Source organism: Neomonachus schauinslandi, chromosome 1 (genome assembly GCF_002201575.2).
Source record: "Neomonachus schauinslandi chromosome 1, ASM220157v2, whole genome shotgun sequence".
NCBI classification, from domain to species: Eukaryota; Metazoa; Chordata; class Mammalia; order Carnivora; family Phocidae; genus Neomonachus; species Neomonachus schauinslandi.
This window is the reverse complement of record NC_058403.1, coordinates 81,878,684-81,896,994: the sequence shown is the minus strand read 5'-3', so window position 1 is coordinate 81,896,994 and position 18,311 is coordinate 81,878,684. Positions and strand designations below refer to the sequence as shown.

At 35.0% G+C, this 18,311-nt stretch overlaps 1 protein-coding gene across 1 annotated transcript in view; it reads left to right on the top strand.

Moving 5' to 3' along the window:
* The window catches only part of ATP11B (ATPase phospholipid transporting 11B (putative)), a 120,980-nt gene that overhangs the window by 85,999 nt on the left and 16,670 nt on the right, over positions 1-18,311 (top strand). Inside the window, exons 24-28 of the mRNA XM_021692582.1 lie at positions 906-1,033; positions 2,088-2,226; positions 14,933-14,998; positions 15,540-15,643; positions 15,842-16,007. Coding sequence (XP_021548257.1) covers positions 906-1,033; positions 2,088-2,226; positions 14,933-14,998; positions 15,540-15,643; positions 15,842-16,007 — 603 coding nt within the window. The remainder of the gene's footprint in view (positions 1-905; positions 1,034-2,087; positions 2,227-14,932; positions 14,999-15,539; positions 15,644-15,841; positions 16,008-18,311) is intronic.

The following is an 18,311-nucleotide window of genomic DNA, read 5'->3' as shown; positions in this document are numbered from 1 at the left end:
CTTCAGCTCCAGTCATGATCCCAGGGTCCTGAGATCGAGCCCTATGTCGGGCTCCCTGCTCAGAGGGGAGTCTGCTTCTCCCTCTCCCTCTGCCCCTCCCCCTGCTCCCTCTCGCGCTCTCAAATAAATAAATAAAATCTAAAAACAAAAAAAAGAAATAATAGTTTATCTTAAGTTTTTCATGGGTTGTCTCTATCCTTAATCACTGTTTTCACTTCTGTTTACAACCTGTAACTCTAAATTTCAAATATCTGCTTGGGCATTGGAAAATGCCTTAAAGGAAATGTAGGACTTAGATAGGAAGACAGAGACATAAAAGCAAAACTATTTGTGTATAGCATATCAAAGGAATAATATAAAGACTAGGATGCATGTAGGAGAATTGTGTAAAATTACATCACAGTAACCAAATTGTGAAGAATCTTGAAATGTAGATCCAAGTCATTATAAATATGGATCACTTGGGGCGCCTGGGTGGCTCAGTTGGTTAAGCGACTGCCTTCAGCTCCGGTCATGATCTCAGGGTCCTGGGATCGAGCCCCGCATCGGGCTCCCTGCTCGGTGGGAAGCCTGCTTCTCTCTTTCCTACTCCCCCTGCTTGTGTTCCCTCTCTCGCTGTGCCTCTACCTCTCTCTGTCAAATAAATAAATAAAATCTTTAAAAAAAAAAAAAATATATGGATCACTTGACATAACAAAATGCTCCAATTCCCACAAGAATATAAATCTGAATATTATATGTTTATGTCTATGTAAGAAGCAAATTGGAATTATTAAAATTGATATTTGAATTGGAAAAAGCTATATAATTCTAATGCTTATTTTTAATATACTTCTTTGTGATCATATACATAACAGTAATACATAGTTTAGAATCTCAAAATTCCTACCAATTTCTCTTTCTAGACACTATATGACAGCGTGTACCTGACTTTATACAATATTTGTTTTACTTCCCTACCTATTCTGATATATAGTCTATTGGAACAGCATATAGATCCTCATGTATTGCAGAGCAAGCCCACCCTCTATCGGTAAGTATTTTCCAGTATTAAATGTCTGAAACACTTTTGATTGAAAATAATATATTACCTAGTTACCAATTTTTGAAAGCACCTTATAAATAAGCAAATATATTAGGTAGTGTCTTGGTGATTAATACTTTACTAAGGCAAGTACTTTAGTTTATGGCTTATAATTGTTGAAAATCAAAGAAAAAATTTGAATAACTTTTCTAGTGTTTTTAGGAATGAACACTTTCATAATAGGAATGCATTGGGCAATTGTGTAATTTCCATTTACTGTGGAAAATCAGTAATATTCCATCTTACGTGCACAAAAGAAGTTATTCAGTAATTGGTTGTCTCTAGAATTTCTAAAGAATTAGTTCATGTTCTAGCATTGACAAATTAATGAGTCATAATCAATGCAAAAATGAGAGGGTGAGGACATTAATTCCCATTCCATATCTTCTGGGTTATCCCTGCTTCTTCAGAACCAAGCAAGTAATCACAGAGTTGTGGAATTACTCCTCAGGACCAGCTAGCTTATGGTTCCCTCATTAACCAGATGTCCACTCTTATAAAGGTATTCAGTCATCCAGAAATGGCAATAACTCACCTTGATTTCCCAGGATACCTAGGACTGGGCTTGACCTAAGATTAGCACAGGCTGTTCTTCCCATAATAGCTGTTGATGAATATGAAATTGATTAGGAGCCTCAGTGCTGAATTCAAATGACTCTACTAAAAAGAGACAGTCTTAGCAGAGTGACTGAATGTTTACAACAGAATATAATACAAATAGATCAACTTTTCACACCTAAACTGAATTATTATGCCTATATTATGTTCCTTTCTTAAATGAGAAAGGGTATTTAAATACATTAAGTGAACTGTAAGCTGTTCCACAGATGTATATTATTATAAACAGTGACTTATAAATTCAGGTTTATTTTTTCTGCTAATATTTTCAAGCAATTTTAAATAAAATATCCATCTTGTTTTTTAACTATCAAATTGTAATAGTAGGTAATAAATATGAATCCTAATATGCTCTTTTTTCTCTTCTTTTTTTTTTAATATACAGAGACATTAGTAAAAACCGTCAACTAAGCATTAAAACATTTCTTTATTGGACCATCCTGGGTTTCAGTCATGCCTTTATTTTCTTTTTTGGATCCTATTTTCTAATAGGAAAAGATACATCTCTGCTTGGAAATGGCCAGGTAAAATATATCATTTTTTAAAGAATATTTGTTAATAACCTAATTTAGTTTGATTTTTCATAACTTTCATTAAACAAAAGTAAAATTCAATTCAAATTATAAAATCTTAGATATTAAATTAAAATGCAATTATAAAAAGATTTCAAATAAAAGTTAAAATGAAGGCAATACAATGAAATCTTAATATGAGACTCAAGTTACTAAGCAATTTTGATATTCAAAAATTAATTCAGGGACGCCTGGGTGGCTCAGTCAGTTAAGCATCCGACTCTTGGTTTCAGCTCAGGTCATGATCTCAGGCTCATGAGATCACTCCCCGCCTCAGGCTCTGTGCTCAGTCAGGAGTCTTCTTAAAGATTCTCTCCCTCTGCCCCTCTCCCTACGCTCACGCTTTCTCTCTCTCTCTCTCAAATAAATCTTAAAAAAAAAAAAATTCACACAAGGGCATATACCTCTGAATGAGGTTCACTTCAGGACTGTGTTTTAATAATAATCACTGTCTATTTAGTGGTTAGTATTTTGCTAAGTGCTTTACATGCTCCATCTCCATTAATCCTCACGATAATCCTGTTGGAGAGAGATTATGACCCATATTTTTCATATGAGAAATGAGGACTTAGTGTTTAGTTTTGCTTTTAATTATGTGAATTTTTTTTTTTGTATCCTTAGGAAGTGGTACCTTACTCTTCAGTACATACTAGCAATTCTGAGAATGTTATAAGTTACTATTTAGAATGGCCACTTTTCTGAAGTGTGAAATTGAGAAAGAGTGCCACACAGTACATTGTTACTGTGTCCTGATTGGAGAGCTCATGTTGACTCCTGATGGAATTAGGCCTCTCTTTCTAGGCTTAGCTGCATGAGTAAGGAGGAAAGGAAGTGGTAGCAGAGTGGTACTGTGGTAGATTGGAAATGCTTTTCACCTTTAGTTTACTTTTTCCGGTACTTAAGTATTGCAAAATATATTTTGAGACACACAGGTACAGGATTTGCAATTGGGAGAATATGAAGTTTTATCTGTTTGACAAATGTTTATTGAGGACCAGCCATACCTGTGTATTATACTAGGCTCTGGATATATGAGATTAACTAACACACAGTCATGGAGCTTAGTTTTGTGTGAGATACAAAAAATAAGCAAATGAAATAATAACGAAATATAGCAAGCACAATGAAGGAAATGGATTTCAATTGTAGAGAGATTTTAACCATGCAGATCCCTTTAGGATGTAGTGCAGGAACATACATAGTACTGCCACTTCACTTTTGAGGATATTTTTAGCCTGTTTTGGACAAAAATATGATCCTAGTTTGTGTAGCATAGAGAATACAGCACTTCTCAAATACTACCTTTTATTGAGTTCTTTGTGTCACGTGTATGTGTTAGCTTATTAAATTATAATAACAACCCTCTGTAAGAAAAATATCATAAATACTTTTGCATATTAGAAAATTAATCTGAGAGAGGTTAAGAAACTTGCCTCAGGTCACACAATAAGTAAATTACAAGAAAGGAATTCCAACTCGGTTCTGTGTGACTTCAAAGCCTATGTGCTTAGCCATGATCCTAAGTTCCTTTGAGAAACAAGTTATTAGCCCAGTGCTTTTCTGCATAATAGTGCCACCTATGCAAGGATCATCAAACTTACAGAAATATGAGTAAGTATGCCCATTTCTACCTGAAATACTGGGTTGAAAACTGAACAGAAGGAAAATGAGGAAGAAGGAACATGTATGTCATCCATGAAAGGAAATTAAATTTGTTGTTGCTAGTTACTCCTTTTTTCTGATTTTAAAAATAGTATGTGTCCAATTATAGTAAATTTGAAATATATGGGAAACAATATAAAGAAAATTAAATCACCTGTTGTCCTCCTAAGTATAATTACCTCTATGATTTTAACATGTTTCATCCATTCTTTATTTTTTGCTATTTTCCATTAACCTCATAATTTATATCCCCCTATTTCTCAATGATAGCCTTATAATTACCCCCTATTATAGCCTAAGTGATTTTCCAAGTTATTAAAAATGTTTCAAAAATATTTTTTCATGGCTGCATAATATTCTATTACATAATTTAAGTATTCCCTTAATTTGAGAACTTAAATTCTTTTCTTGTGTTTAATGACTCTTCTGAAATTAAATCTTGAGCATACTGTATACAAAAGATAATTTTTTTTTTAATTTTAGAGAGCTGGGGGCCGGGGGGGAGGGGCGGGCAGAGCTGAGGGAGAGAGAGAGAGAGAGAATCTCAAGCAGGCTCCATGCCCAGTGCAGAGCCCATTGCTGAGCTTGATCTCAAGACCCTGAGATCATGACCTGAGCCAAAATCAAGAGTCAGATGCTTAACCGACTGAGCCACCCAGGTGCCCCCAAAGATAAAATCTTTATGAAAGTAAACTGTTTGGCCTCTGGTACAAAAGTTCTCTTTAGCACCTGTATTAATTATTGGTTTCCTTTTTTTTTAATTCGAATTGTAAATCATTAACTTCATTTCCCTTTTAGCCTACCAGTTCTACCACTCTGATATATACCACTAGAAATTAATCTACTACTCCCTGCCACCAATACTAGGTACAGTGGAAAAGAAGCCCACATTGGAATCAGGTGCATTGGATCCACATCCTGACACCTGAAATTATTAGAGTGATTTGAGATGAGTTAACCTCTCTAAGATTCCATTTCCTCACCCACAAAATTATAAGAGCATAATCCTTACCTTATAGGTTTGCTATGAGGATGAAATGATATATGTAGAGCATTAGGCATAGTGGCTAGCATATAGAAGTACTCAGTAAGTCTTGGCACTGTTAGTTGTTATTTTTACCATCCAGTCATTATTTTGAAGACCCCGTCCTTCCCAATCCCTTCTGATCTACTTCTTCCAGAATCTCTCCTCTTTAAATGTGTAAACTGTCCTTGCTGGCTCTCTCTGAATGTGCTGCGCTCGTTTCTAGTTCCAAGCCATTGTTACATTTCCTCTAGAGTGTCTTACCTCTTTTTCCCAAAGTCTCTCTTAAGACCATCAGTTCTTCAGGTTTGAGCCCATAGAGCTCTGTCCTTTTGCTACCTCTTAGGTCTTCCTGGTCTGAAAATCTTTTTAGACATCTAGCCCATGTCCCATTGTTCAGCACTGGATGTGTTGAATGCTTTCTGTTTTCCAGTAATTATTCTTGTATGCCCAAGAAATTTACAAACAGTTGAAAGCCTGAAGTAGAAAACATTATTAGGGGGCACCTGGGTGGCTCAGTTGGTTAAGCGACTGCCTTCGGCTCAGGTCATGATCCTGGAGTCCCGGGATCGAGTCCCACATCAGGCTCCCTGCTCGGCGGGGAGTCTGCTTCTCCCTCTGACACTCCCCCTCTCATGCTCTCTGTCTCCCATTCTCTCTCTCAGATAAATAAATAAAATCTTTAAAAAAAAAAAGAAAGAAAGAAAACATTATTAGGGGGAAGTGCTGGGAGAGTAGTGGCTCAAGGTAAAGATGAAGTTGATGCAAATAAGTGATCCTGAGAGAGGAGCAGGAAAGAGTTGAAATAGTTTGGAGTCCAGGTACGGTAGGACAGTTCAGGGGAAGTTAAGGTTCTACTCCCATTTTTTTTTGTATGAGGGTCTAGCAGTATCATAAATATTATAGGTGTGAATTTTCAACAAGTATTTTTGAGGTATTCTCTCATTCTTAATTTGTCTTTAACTTAGGAAAGAACTACTCATTCTTCATACATTCTCAGATCTTTTTGAGCAGGTCTTCCTTTCCCTTAGTAAAATACGAGAATCCTGAAAATTTTTCTCTGAGATTTGGAAAGACTGGAAGAATGTATATGACATGGCTGAGTATTTGTGTGTCTAAAAAGGTGCTTTCCTATGGGCAGATCTTTACCTTCAGAGCACCATTTAAAAAAGACATAGTGACTAATTTTTAATTGTTTTTCTTCAAAATAGTAAAAGAATTAAATTCATGTAGAATTTGCCTAGCCTTATGCAGGCTTAAGATACTCATAGTGTTTGGAATATGAGTTAAAACCTGGGGCTTCTCTTAAAATGCAGTAGTGTCATTTTATCACAAATATCAAGTATTTGAGCAAAAGTCACAGATTAGTAATTTGGGGAATATATTGTAATCTTCTTACTTTCAAAGCTAAAAATGAGCTTAACATAAAACTTTAAATTATCTCTGTAATCCAGCAGGATCACATTTAAAGAATTTTGACAAAAGGTAACACTAATAAAATATTTGTTAGAGATCTTGATGTTACTTTGTTTTTGACAAAAGCTTTAGTTTTATTTTTTTAAGTTTTTATTTTGATCCCAGTTAGTTAACATACAGTATTATCTTAGTTTCTAGTGTACAATATAGTGATTCAGCACTTCCATGTTTCACCCAGGGCTCATCACAACAAGTGCACTCCTTAATCCCCATCACCTATTTAACCCATTCTCCCACCCCTCTCCCTTCTGGTAACCATCAGTTTGTTCTCTATAATTAAGAGTCTGTTTCTTGTTTTGTCTCCCTCTCTCTCTTTTTTCCCCTTGTTTGTTTTGTTTCTTAAATTGCACAAATGAGTGAAATCATAATGTTAAGTGAAATGAGTCAGTCAGATCTTGATATAACTTAAAAAATTTTTAAGTCCTCCAGGGGCCCATGGCTGGTCCAGTCGGTAGAGCATGTGACTCTCAATCTCAGGGTCATAAATTCAAGCCCCACATTGGGTGTAGAGATTACTTAAAAATATTAAAATATATATATATATATATATTTTTAATTTTAAGTTCTCCAAAAATAATAGAAAAACTGACTTCCATGAAAGCATTTTTTTAAAAACAGCTTGATTGAGGAACACCTGGGTGGCTCAATTGGTTAAGCATCTGCCTTCGGCTCAGGTCATAATCGCAGGTTCCTGAGATTGAGTCCCACATTGGGCTCCTTGCTCAGCAGGGAGCCTGCTTCTCCCTCTGCCTGCCACCCCCCTGCTTGTGCTCCCTCTCTCTCTCTCTGACAAATAAATATGTAAAATCTTTTTTAAAAATAAATAAAAAACAAAAACAGCTTGATTGAGTTGTATTTGATATATAGTAAACTGCATGTATTTAAAAATATATAATTTGAGGGACGCCTGGGTGGCTCAGTTGGTTAAGCATCCAGCTCTTGATTTCAGCTCAGGTCATGATCTCAGCGTCATGAGATTGATTCCGGCATCCAGCTCCATGCTGGGTGTGGAGCCTGCTAAGATTCTCTCTCCCTCTCCCCCCTCCCCCAGTCCCTCTTACCCCCGCTCACACATTCGAATGGGCACACATGTGCTCTCTAAATAAATAAATATATATATATATATAATTTGATACTTAAAAGGTTTTTAATTCCAGTTAACATACAGTGTTATATTAGTTTCAGGTGTATAATATAGTGATTCAGCAATTCCATATGAAACTCAGTGCTCATCACAACAAGTGCATTCCTTAATCCCCATCACCTGTTTCACCCACCTCCTCACCCCCACTCATCTCCTCTCTGGTAACCATCAGTTTGTTCTCTATGATTAAGAGTGTGTTTCTTGTTTTGTCTTTTTTTCCCTTGTTTGTTTTGTTTTCTTAAATTCCACCTGCGTGAAATCACATGGTATTGGTCTTTCTCTAACTTATTTCACTTAGCATTATACTCTCTAGTTCCATCCATGTTATTGCAAATGGCAAGATTTCATTCTTTTTATGGCTGAATAATCATTGTATATATGTACCTCCTCTTTATCCATTCATCAATCAGTGGACACTTAGACTGCTTCCATAATTTGGCTATTGTAAATAATGCTGCTTTAGACATAGGGGTGCATGTATCTCTTTGAATTAGTTTTTTTTTGTATTCTTTGTAAATACCCAGTAGTGCAAATTGCTGGATCATAGGATAGTTCTATTTTCAACTTTTTGAGGAACCTCCATACTGTTTCCCACAGTGGCTGTTCCAGTTTGCATTCCCACCAACAGTGCACAAGTGTTCCTTTTTCTCCACATCCTCACTAACACCTGTTGTTTCTTATGTTGTTGATTTTAGCCATTCTGATAGGTGTGAGGTGATACCTCATTGTAGTTTTGATTTGTACTTCCCTGATGGTAAGTGATGATGAGCATCTTTTCATGTGTCTTTTTTTTTTTTTTCATGTGTCTTCTTGGCCCTTCGGATGTCTTCTTTGAAGAAATACCTGTCCATATCTACTGACAATTTTTAACTGGGTTATTTGTTTTTTGGGTGTTGAGTTTTATAAGTTCTTTATATATTTTGGATGCTAACCCTTTATTGGCTTTGTCATTTGCGAATATCTTCTCCCATTCCATAGGTTGCCTTTTCATTTTACTGATTGTTTCCTTCGCTGTGTAGAAGCTTTTTATTTTGACGAAGTCCCCATAATTTATTTTTGCTTTTGTTTCCCTTGCCTCAGGAGACATGTAGAAAAAAGCTGCTAAGGCTAATGTCAAAGAAGTTACTGCCTATGTTCTCTTCTAGGATTTTTATGGTTTCAGGTCTTATATTTAGGTCTTTCATCCATTTTGAATTTATGTTTGTGATATAAGAAAGTGGTCCAGTTTGTTTATGTTGCATGTTGCTGTCCAAGTTTTCCCAACACCATTTGTTGAAGAGATAGTCTTTTTCCTATTGTATATTCTTTCCTGCTTTGTAGAAGAATCTGATACTTTTTTTAACTAAACATTTTTAAGAATACAGTTCAGTAGTGTTAACTATATTCATATTGTTGTGCAACAGATCTTCAGAACTTTTTCATCTTGAAAAACTGAAATTCTATAAACAACCACCCATTTCCCCCTCTTCCCAGCCCCTGGAAATCACCATTCTACTTTCTGTTTCTATGAATTTGACTACCTATGAAATCACTTTTATAAAAAAGCTAAATAATTGGGAGGTAAACACCAATGAAGAATGTTTATTTAAGTAAATTAAGAGGTACTAAAACAAATGACTGTGGTTTGTTTTTTTTTTAAAGAAGAATTTATCTCTTCCTCTGTTGATCTGTGCAGAGTAAGTCATCTCATCTTGGGACACACTTGCTCTGACAATGTTGCTGTTCAGAGTGTTTTTGGAAATAGCTTCTTTTGTCTTTCTATGATCTCAGCAAGGTAACTCTCAGGGAAAAAGCTATTTAAAATTACAGATGGGGAAGATGCTACTTAAGATTAAGATAGGAAAGAAGGTGGAGGAACAATTCAGATTCAAAGAGTTCACCTCCAGTTAAAGCGGACTTCTACAGGATGCAAAGGCAAAGCATGCTGGCTTGCTTAAGAGTATATTAGAAAACTAAAACACTATAATGAAGGAAACAGAAAGGAGGGAATTGTAGGCATGGTGAAAGTAGAAAACTATGATATAGGGAGGAAAATATCAGAAGAGTTTCAGAGGTAGCTGAGTTCCCATTCCAACCCTACATGACATTCTGCTGCTCTGGTGGTTTCAGCCCAGGCTTCACAAGGAGAAGGATTAAAGAAAAACAGTTCCTGTTACCTCAGGAGCTCAAATGCTAATATCTACTCCACTCATTCTCAGTGGTCTGATGTGAAAATTACAAACTTAAGTAACTACTATTTAAAATGATATCTGGCCCAAATAAGGGTTTTTTTAATTTGCTTGTTCATTTCGTTTTTGTTCTACTGAAGTGTACAGAACTCAAAGGAAAATGTCTACCATAAATGATTTTTGCTCTTTATGAAATTATACCCAATTATACCCAAAAACTAAAATAATTGAAATTCCAAAAATACAGGATTGGGAGAAAAGCTATTAGAGTATTCTAATTCCAATTAGACTTCTCCAGTGGAGATGTTGGAATTGTTAGAGCCTTAGTACCCTTCTAAAATATATATTGTATACTATTCCACCACATTAAATATTTAATGAGATAGAAAGGATTAAGGAAGAAAAAATAATTCACCCCTTCATCAGCCCTTCTAGGTGTGGACCATTTGCCAGATTAATTAGCAATACAAGGTAGAATGAGCAGATGAAATTTCAGGTTGTAATTTTGAGAGAAAGAGAAAAATAAATCTTTTACACTATTTTTTTCTTGAAATTATAATGATTTTCCCCTTATTTCGTGTCCTTAATTAATTTCTTTTTCGTGCTATACATGTCATCAGCTGTTGAAACCTAACCATCAAATGGTAAGAGCTCTGTGTTAAGACTAGAAATATACCATTTTGTATCTGTATTCTCCAGAGAATACAGTATCTTTTATTTCAGTGTAAATGATTTAACCACTGTTATTACCAGCCAGGTCATTCAGGAACACATATGCAATTTAATACCTGTAAGTAAATACAGATTTCTTTGAATAAAAGGCTATATGATTAATATAGCTTTGATTATCTAGTTCATTATAGACTTTCCCCCTATGTTCATTTATTCATGAGACAGATATTTAAAGAACTAGTAATATTCCCAGCAACTGATAGAAAATGAAATGTATACATTAGAGGAGAACAGAAAAATATACCTTGCTTCTTATGGTATCACCCAGCAATTGGTCAAATTTTTAAAATCTATAATAAAGAATGTTTGTACTGGAGAAATGAACAACTGATTGAAGGTAATTCACTTACAGATCACTGTATAGTTCAGTTGAACCTAATACAGAAAAAGTTTTCATCTTTTGTTTATTCTTAAACTCCTTCTTGCCTAACCTAGGACTTTACTTCTGCAATTATCTTTTCTCTTTTCTTCATCATTAATCTGTTGTCCTCTATTAGATCCAACCAGTCACATACTGTTCCAGTATCTCCTATCTTCTAATAAAAACCATAGTTGCTTGACCTACCGCTTTGCTGCACAGCTTCTGCTGTATTTTTTTTTTATCTTTAGAGCAAAATTTGAAGAAGTTACCGTTTTTTGCTATTTCTACTTTCTGCCTTCTCTTCTCCCTTGAACATACTCCTATGGGGCTTTCACTCCCAGTACTCCATCAAAACCATGTTTTTTATGGTCACCAGCCAACCCCACATTGTTAAATCCAAGAGCATGTCTCAACCCTTATGAACTCAACCACCTGGCACAATTTACAAAGCCTTCCTACCTGCCACATTATCTTCTCTCAGCTTCTGTTACTTTGGCTTTCTGACTATTCCTTTTCAGTCTTCTCTTCCCGCCCCCAGAATCAGAGTTTCCCACCCTCTGCGCAAATGATATTTTGAGCCAAATAATTTTTTATTGTTGGGGTTCATCCTATGAATTGTAGGATGTTAAGCAGCATGCTTAGCCTCTACCCACTAGATACCAGTAGTGTACACGCATGCCCTCCCCAGGTATGACAATCAAAAATGTCTCCAGACCCAGCCAAATGTCCCTTGGGAGGAGAAATCACCCCCACTGGAGAACCACTGTTCTAGATGGAGCAGTGGCCCAGGGCTCAGTGCTACGACATTTTTTCTTCTTTATCCATACATCAGGTAAACTCATTTTTCCCGTCATTTAAATACTGCTTATATGCTGAGAACTCCTAAATTTATATCTCTGCCAGTCTCTCCTCAGATTCAAATAACTACCTTCTCCACTTAACAAATCACATAGGAATCTCAGACTTTACACAGCTAAATGGAATTTTATAGCTTCTGCAAACCCATTTCCCTTCCAGTTTTCCCTATATTAACAAATAGAACCACTTTTTACCCAACTGCTCAGGCAAGTCCAGGGATCATTTTTTATTTCCCTTCTCTTACAGCTGATATGCAGGCGTATTGGTTCTAGTGTCACATATATCTTGACTGTTTCCACTTCTCTCCACACAGTCCAGATCTCACCATCTCTTTCCCGCACTGTAGTACCGCCTCTTCCTGCTCCTGCTTTTATTACTCCCTTTTCTTCTGTCTCCTCTCCACACAGCGGCCCAGGTGGTCTCTTGAGAATGAAAATTTGATTGTATATCTAATGACCTGCACAAAATCATCCAGTGACTAATTACAGTAATAAAAAAAATCTCATCCATCCTGACTCCATCTGCCTATTGGACTGTATTTCCTACCACCGTTCTTTTTGTTCACTCTACTCTAGCTGTACTAGTTGTGTTGTTCCTTGACTAGATCAATTTGTTCCTGACTTAGGACCTCTTCACCTGCTGTTTTTCTACCTGGATGCTTTTCTCACCCGTGGGCATGTGACTGACTCCCTTATTCATTTAGGTCTGCTGAAACATTACTGGGTTGAGTAGGCCTCTCTGCCCACTCCAGTAAAATGTTATCTCCCTCACCTTCCATCACTTCTTGACACCCACCTCCCCTACATTTACTTTTCTTCATAGCATTAATCTCTACCTAAAAGTATATTTTTACATTTGTTTATTAATATGTCTCCTCCACTATGTAAGCTTCATGAGGTCAGGAACTTTTTCTTAGCACTGCTTTATTCCCAAGGCCTGGAATGGTATTTGGCTTATAAAAGATGTTCAATTAGGAAGGGAAAAAATTGAAAGGGGGGAAATCGGAGGGGGAGACGAACCATGAGAGACTATGGACTCTGAGAAACAAACTGAGGGTTCTAGGGGGGAGAGGGGTGGGGGGATGGGTTAGCCTGGTGATGGGTATTAAAGAGGGCACGTACTGCATGGAGCACTGGGTGTTATACACAAACAATGAATCATGGAACACTACAACAAAAACTAATGATGTGGAGCGCCTGGGTGGCTCATTCGGTTAAGCCTCTGCCTTCGGCTCAGGTCATGATCCCAGGATCCTGGGATCGAGCCCCACATCGGGCTCCCTGCTCCACGGGAAGCCTGCTTCTCCCTCTCCCACTCCCCCTGCTTGTGTTCCCTCTCTCGCTGTGTCTCTCTCTGTCAAATAAATAAATAAAATCTTTAAAAAAAAAAAACAACTAATGATGTAATGTATGGTGATTAACATAACAATAAATTTTTTTTTTAAAGATGCTCAATTACTGTTTGTTGAGTATACAAATGAATAATGATCCTTTTTAAATTGGAATATAAATTTGGCTTTATTAAATAATTAGGTAACAAATTCAGCTGGAAGAAGTGATCTAGAAGAAAAGCAGATTCTGATAGAAAGGGTTTTGAGCATCTTTCTCTTCTGAACAGGGGTAGACCCAGGTTTAGGAAAGTCTAAACATTACACATTTTGGCAGGCCCTCTTTAAGGGGAAAAAATAGAACTATAAATACAAACATAAGTGTACATGAATGTAACTGAGTGACATAAATGGTTCCATCCCACTTAACCAAAGCCAATGTAATGTGCCCAGCTCGACTTCTCTGTAGCCTGATCTCAAAATGCCCTCTGCCGTTCACTTTATCATCAACTGGCTCAAGTGGAAGTCAGAATGGAAAGAGACAGGAGTCTTAACTGATTGGTTTGAAATATATTAGTTCTGCTAATTTTATAAAACAACAAAAAAGACCATGTGAATGTGTTTCTACAGCCCTCTCTGGGGCCTTGAATGCAAGAGGGAGCCCTAAATCCTGTTTCTAAGGAAGATACCATTAGCCCTAAATCTAGGCCCAGTAAAACCAGAATACTGAGGGATAGACATGTATGGTTGTTACCACTTCCAGGCACAGGTTCCTTGGCTGTATCAAATATCTCTCTCCAAAGCCCTGAAAGAGGTAGCAAGCATTCCTCCAAGAGCAGAGTTGAGTGACACTGATTGATTTTTAGTATTTCCAGGTCATTTCTAGAGATGATAAAAGCAGGAAAATGAGTTTAGTATGACTTTTCCATTACTTTTGAAAATCAACTCCCAATATACCCTCAAATGAAGGATTATTCATTGATGTTTCATTGTTGATGATAGTAACTACTATTTATTGATTGCTTATTATATACCAGGCACCCTGTCATTTTTATATATCCCAATTCTTAAGGAAACCTGTAAATTTCTTCCCCCATTTTACAAGTGAAAAAAATCAGATACAGAGAGGTTAAGTAATTTTTCAAGTAAATGCTAATTGTTAAACACCAGTAATAAAAAGAAACAGAGCCTTTTAAATACTTTTTTAAACCAGTGGTAAAAACTGACTACTTGGTAAACTTAATATTAACATAAACTTCTGGTTCTGTTCTTATTTATAAGTGGAAATTAAATCCTGACAGTCTTTGGGGATTCAGCATTTTTAATAAACCTTATTAAGTTTTCGCTATAAATCCCAGAAAAATACTTTGACTGGCATTAACTTCATTTTTACATAGAATCCTTTGAGGAAAAATTCCATTGGCCATTATCTTTCCTTTCAGGTATTGGTTTTGTGTGTAAATTTCTTTTCTCCTGCTCTGCCTACACTGTGTCCAGAAATACAGTGTCAAGTGATCTGTTGTAACTTCTGGTTGGAATGGTTTCAGAAAATAATTGTGATTGAAGAGTTATTTTTATTGTATGACAGGAATAAAGCAGTCACTAACAACCATATCATTCTAACTAAAAACATTCTGTGTCACGCAGTCTCAAAGCCATCTTTTTGGGCTTCCAATCTGATAATGTTATCCAGAGGATCATTTTACATGATAAAATAAGCATAATAATATGCTTTATGATTTTTTTTCATACTGCTTTAACTTTACTAATGTCACAGATTTCAAATATAACTGGCTTAAATAATGCAAGTGATTTTTAGTACTTTTTGCCTTACATCTGATTTAACATCATGTTAACACATAATACAGTGATGGATTTGGTTTGTTTGGTTTTTTTTTCTGTTTAGATGTTTGGAAACTGGACATTTGGCACCTTGGTTTTCACAGTCATGGTTATTACAGTCACAGTAAAGGTATGGTGCAGAAATTAGAAACATGGATGACACATTTTGCATCTGTGTAATGTATAGTTAACTTTCTTTGTTTCTTTAACTGTAGGTAGATATTTTTCCCTTTTTTCATGAATAATTTCACTGATTAATATTTTAATTAATTTTAATTTTTATAAAAAAACACAACTTTAAGTTCATTATTTTGGAAAGCTTCAGCTGATTTTTATGGCCAAATAAAGATTAAGCCCACAATATTCATCTCTGAAATTTTACTTCTCTGTATATAATGCTAGAAAACATGGGTTATTTTAGGCTGATGTAGTAGAGAATAAAGTACTTATGAAAATTTCAATGCTGCTTCCTCATAGAAGAAAAACATTAAAAACTTGAAATTATTCAATTCCATACTGGACTCTTTCATTAATATTTCTGTTCTGATGGACTTTGCCATAGGAACGTTAGGCACTTACAATTACTACATTTTATTCTTGAATTTTATCTGAGAGGTTTAATTTAAGTAAATATTACCTTGTATTAAGGATTTTAAAAAAATTTTTTTTAGATGGCTTTGGAAACTCATTTTTGGACCTGGATCAACCATCTTGTTACCTGGGGATCTATTATATTCTATTTTATATTTTCTTTGTTTTATGGAGGGATTCTCTGGTGAGTGACTATATTATATTTTAATTATATTGATTCAGCTGTTTATTGTGATAGATTATATTATGAACAAATTCCCCTCAATAATTTTGAGACCCTATCTAATACTAAATTTACTTCTTTCAGTTGATCTTACTGATATGGAGAAGAAAAATTAACAATTACTGAATATCTACTATGTTCTACCTTCTTTCTTTGCAGGCCATTTTTGGGCTCCCAGAATATGTACTTTGTATTTATTCAGCTCCTATCAAGTGGTTCTGCTTGGTTTGCCATAATACTCATGGTGGTTATGTGTCTATTTCTTGATATTGTGAAGAAAGTATTTGACCGACAGCTCCATCCTACAAATACTGAAAAGGCACAGGTAAGCACTCTTTATATACAATACCTTTTTAAATTAGAATTGTTCTGTAACAATGAACAGCTGTCATTATAATTTGCTTATATCACAGAATAGGAAATTATCCATTCTTGTATCAAGTATTTTGTAAAACAAATATTGTTAAATATGATATTTTTAAGTTAACTCTATTTTGACTCCTGACAAAAAAAATTTTAATTATATTGTTATTAATGGAACTTCAGACTTTTAAATATAAGACTATCAAGTAAAAGGAAAAAAAAAGACTACCAAGTTATGTCCAGATAATAATAGTAAATATGTTTTAAGTAACATTATCACAGCATTCTATCAGAGGTATATAATTGGGATATATATCCATGTCTTTAGAAACATTAGAATTCTAGTAATACTTTTTCAGGTTATATTGTTTTCAACAAGAGTATGAAATAAGTTCTTTAACCTAAATAATTTTTACAGAATGGATTTTTGTAAAATATATTTTCTTACTAAACATTTATCAATAAATATTAAGCTACAGCAAATATTAACAGTATGTTACATAGTGTGTAAGAATACAGGCTTTAGGGCCTGGTAATTCTCAGTTCAAAACCCAGTTCTAACACTTGGTAGCTCTGTAACTTTAAGTCTCAATTTTCTCATGAGTAGTAAAATTATGATAGAAATATCTGTTTTATTACCTTTGTAATGAGGATTAAATGAAATGTTCAGTAACAAAGTAGATGCTCAAGAAACGGTAACTATTTAGTTGAATGTGCCATTTTGTGTATTTGACTTGTATGTGGTTGAGATTTTTTGACTTGTACTAGATTGAGATTTTTTTCTGCATGTTTGCTACAGGCCAAGCAAATTTTCTTTAAATTTTGAAAATTTAGTTGCATATTCAAAAATAGAATAACTGTTCCCTAAGTACTTAATGACCTGAGTTAGGCTTCCTAAATGATGTATTAGCTTTAATTTCAATTGATCATGTCAACATGTCTTTAGCATTTATTTGTCTTGGTAACTCAATACTAGCCAATATACATTTTAACACCACCGAAGCAGCGTAGGTCTCTTGAAGCCTGAAAATCTTAATTCAAGTACTATTTCAACAATTTGTAAAATGTATGTCCCTAATCAGGTCACATCCCTCGGCCTCAGTTTCCTTTTCTGTAAAATCAGAATAGTAATTACTACCATATGTGATCGTTGAGATAATGAATATAAAGCACCCAACACTGGGCCTGTATGTAGTGAGTTCTCAGCAGAAGCATCAAAACTATAAGGACAATGAGGATGTTGCTCTATGATACTGATCTCCAAATGGGGCTGGATAAATTTGCATAATTGATTACTCTGTCTGCCTATGCATATATTTATATCAGTATGCTACTAACTTTTCTACTTTGCAATATATTGCTTAAATATATATCAGAAAGTTTTGCCTTTTTTCTAATCTTTAGACATAAATATTTACAGTAAGAGAATACTATTTTTAATACATTGTCTCTTACACTTTTTCTAGATCTTTAGGGATAACACACTTTTCTCCTCCTCTTGGCCTATATAAAGTTATATTTCACCAAAATACATTAACAACATCATGTTTAAAACTTAATTCTTTATAAAAGTAAATAATCAGATTTATTTACATTTATCTTTAGAAGTCTACATTAAAGCATTTGCAAACTTATGTGTATTTATAGAGCTTTCTTAATGATAAGAAAAAGTGATATTAGTTCTTGCTACCTTTTCTATAAAGGGTTACATAGGATTACTTAATCTTAAAGGATTACATAGGAAATATTTGTTACCTTAGAGTGGACCCTTAGACAAGAAGAAGTTGAAAGTACTTTATATATATTTTGGTTCTTTTACCATAGGTTAAAATTGATTAAAAATGAGACGTGTGGTAAACTAATCATTTTATCTGGGTGTGAAAGCTAATCTCCCTTTTGTCCCACTAAACTCACTTTTAAATAACTTGACCCAGATGTTCTGTTGTGGTCTAATCCAAGGAGGAAATCTTTACTTCCACTCAGAGATCTTCTAGCCTGCTAGAAGGGTTTTTTGGGGTTTTTTCTTTTTTTGCTAAAACAGTATATGGTCTATTCACATCCTATGTGTGACATTATTCCTTTGCTACATGCAGTAATCTTTGTTATTTCAGATTTATACTATTGCCACTGATTGCAAATGATGAAGAAGTGGTTAGAAAGTTATCAGGTACTTCATTGTTTACCAAAAGTAGCAAGAAAAAACATCAAAAAAAGAGTTGTCAGCATTTATTTTGAGCTTTGTTTTTCTCCAGAATAACCATGTGGT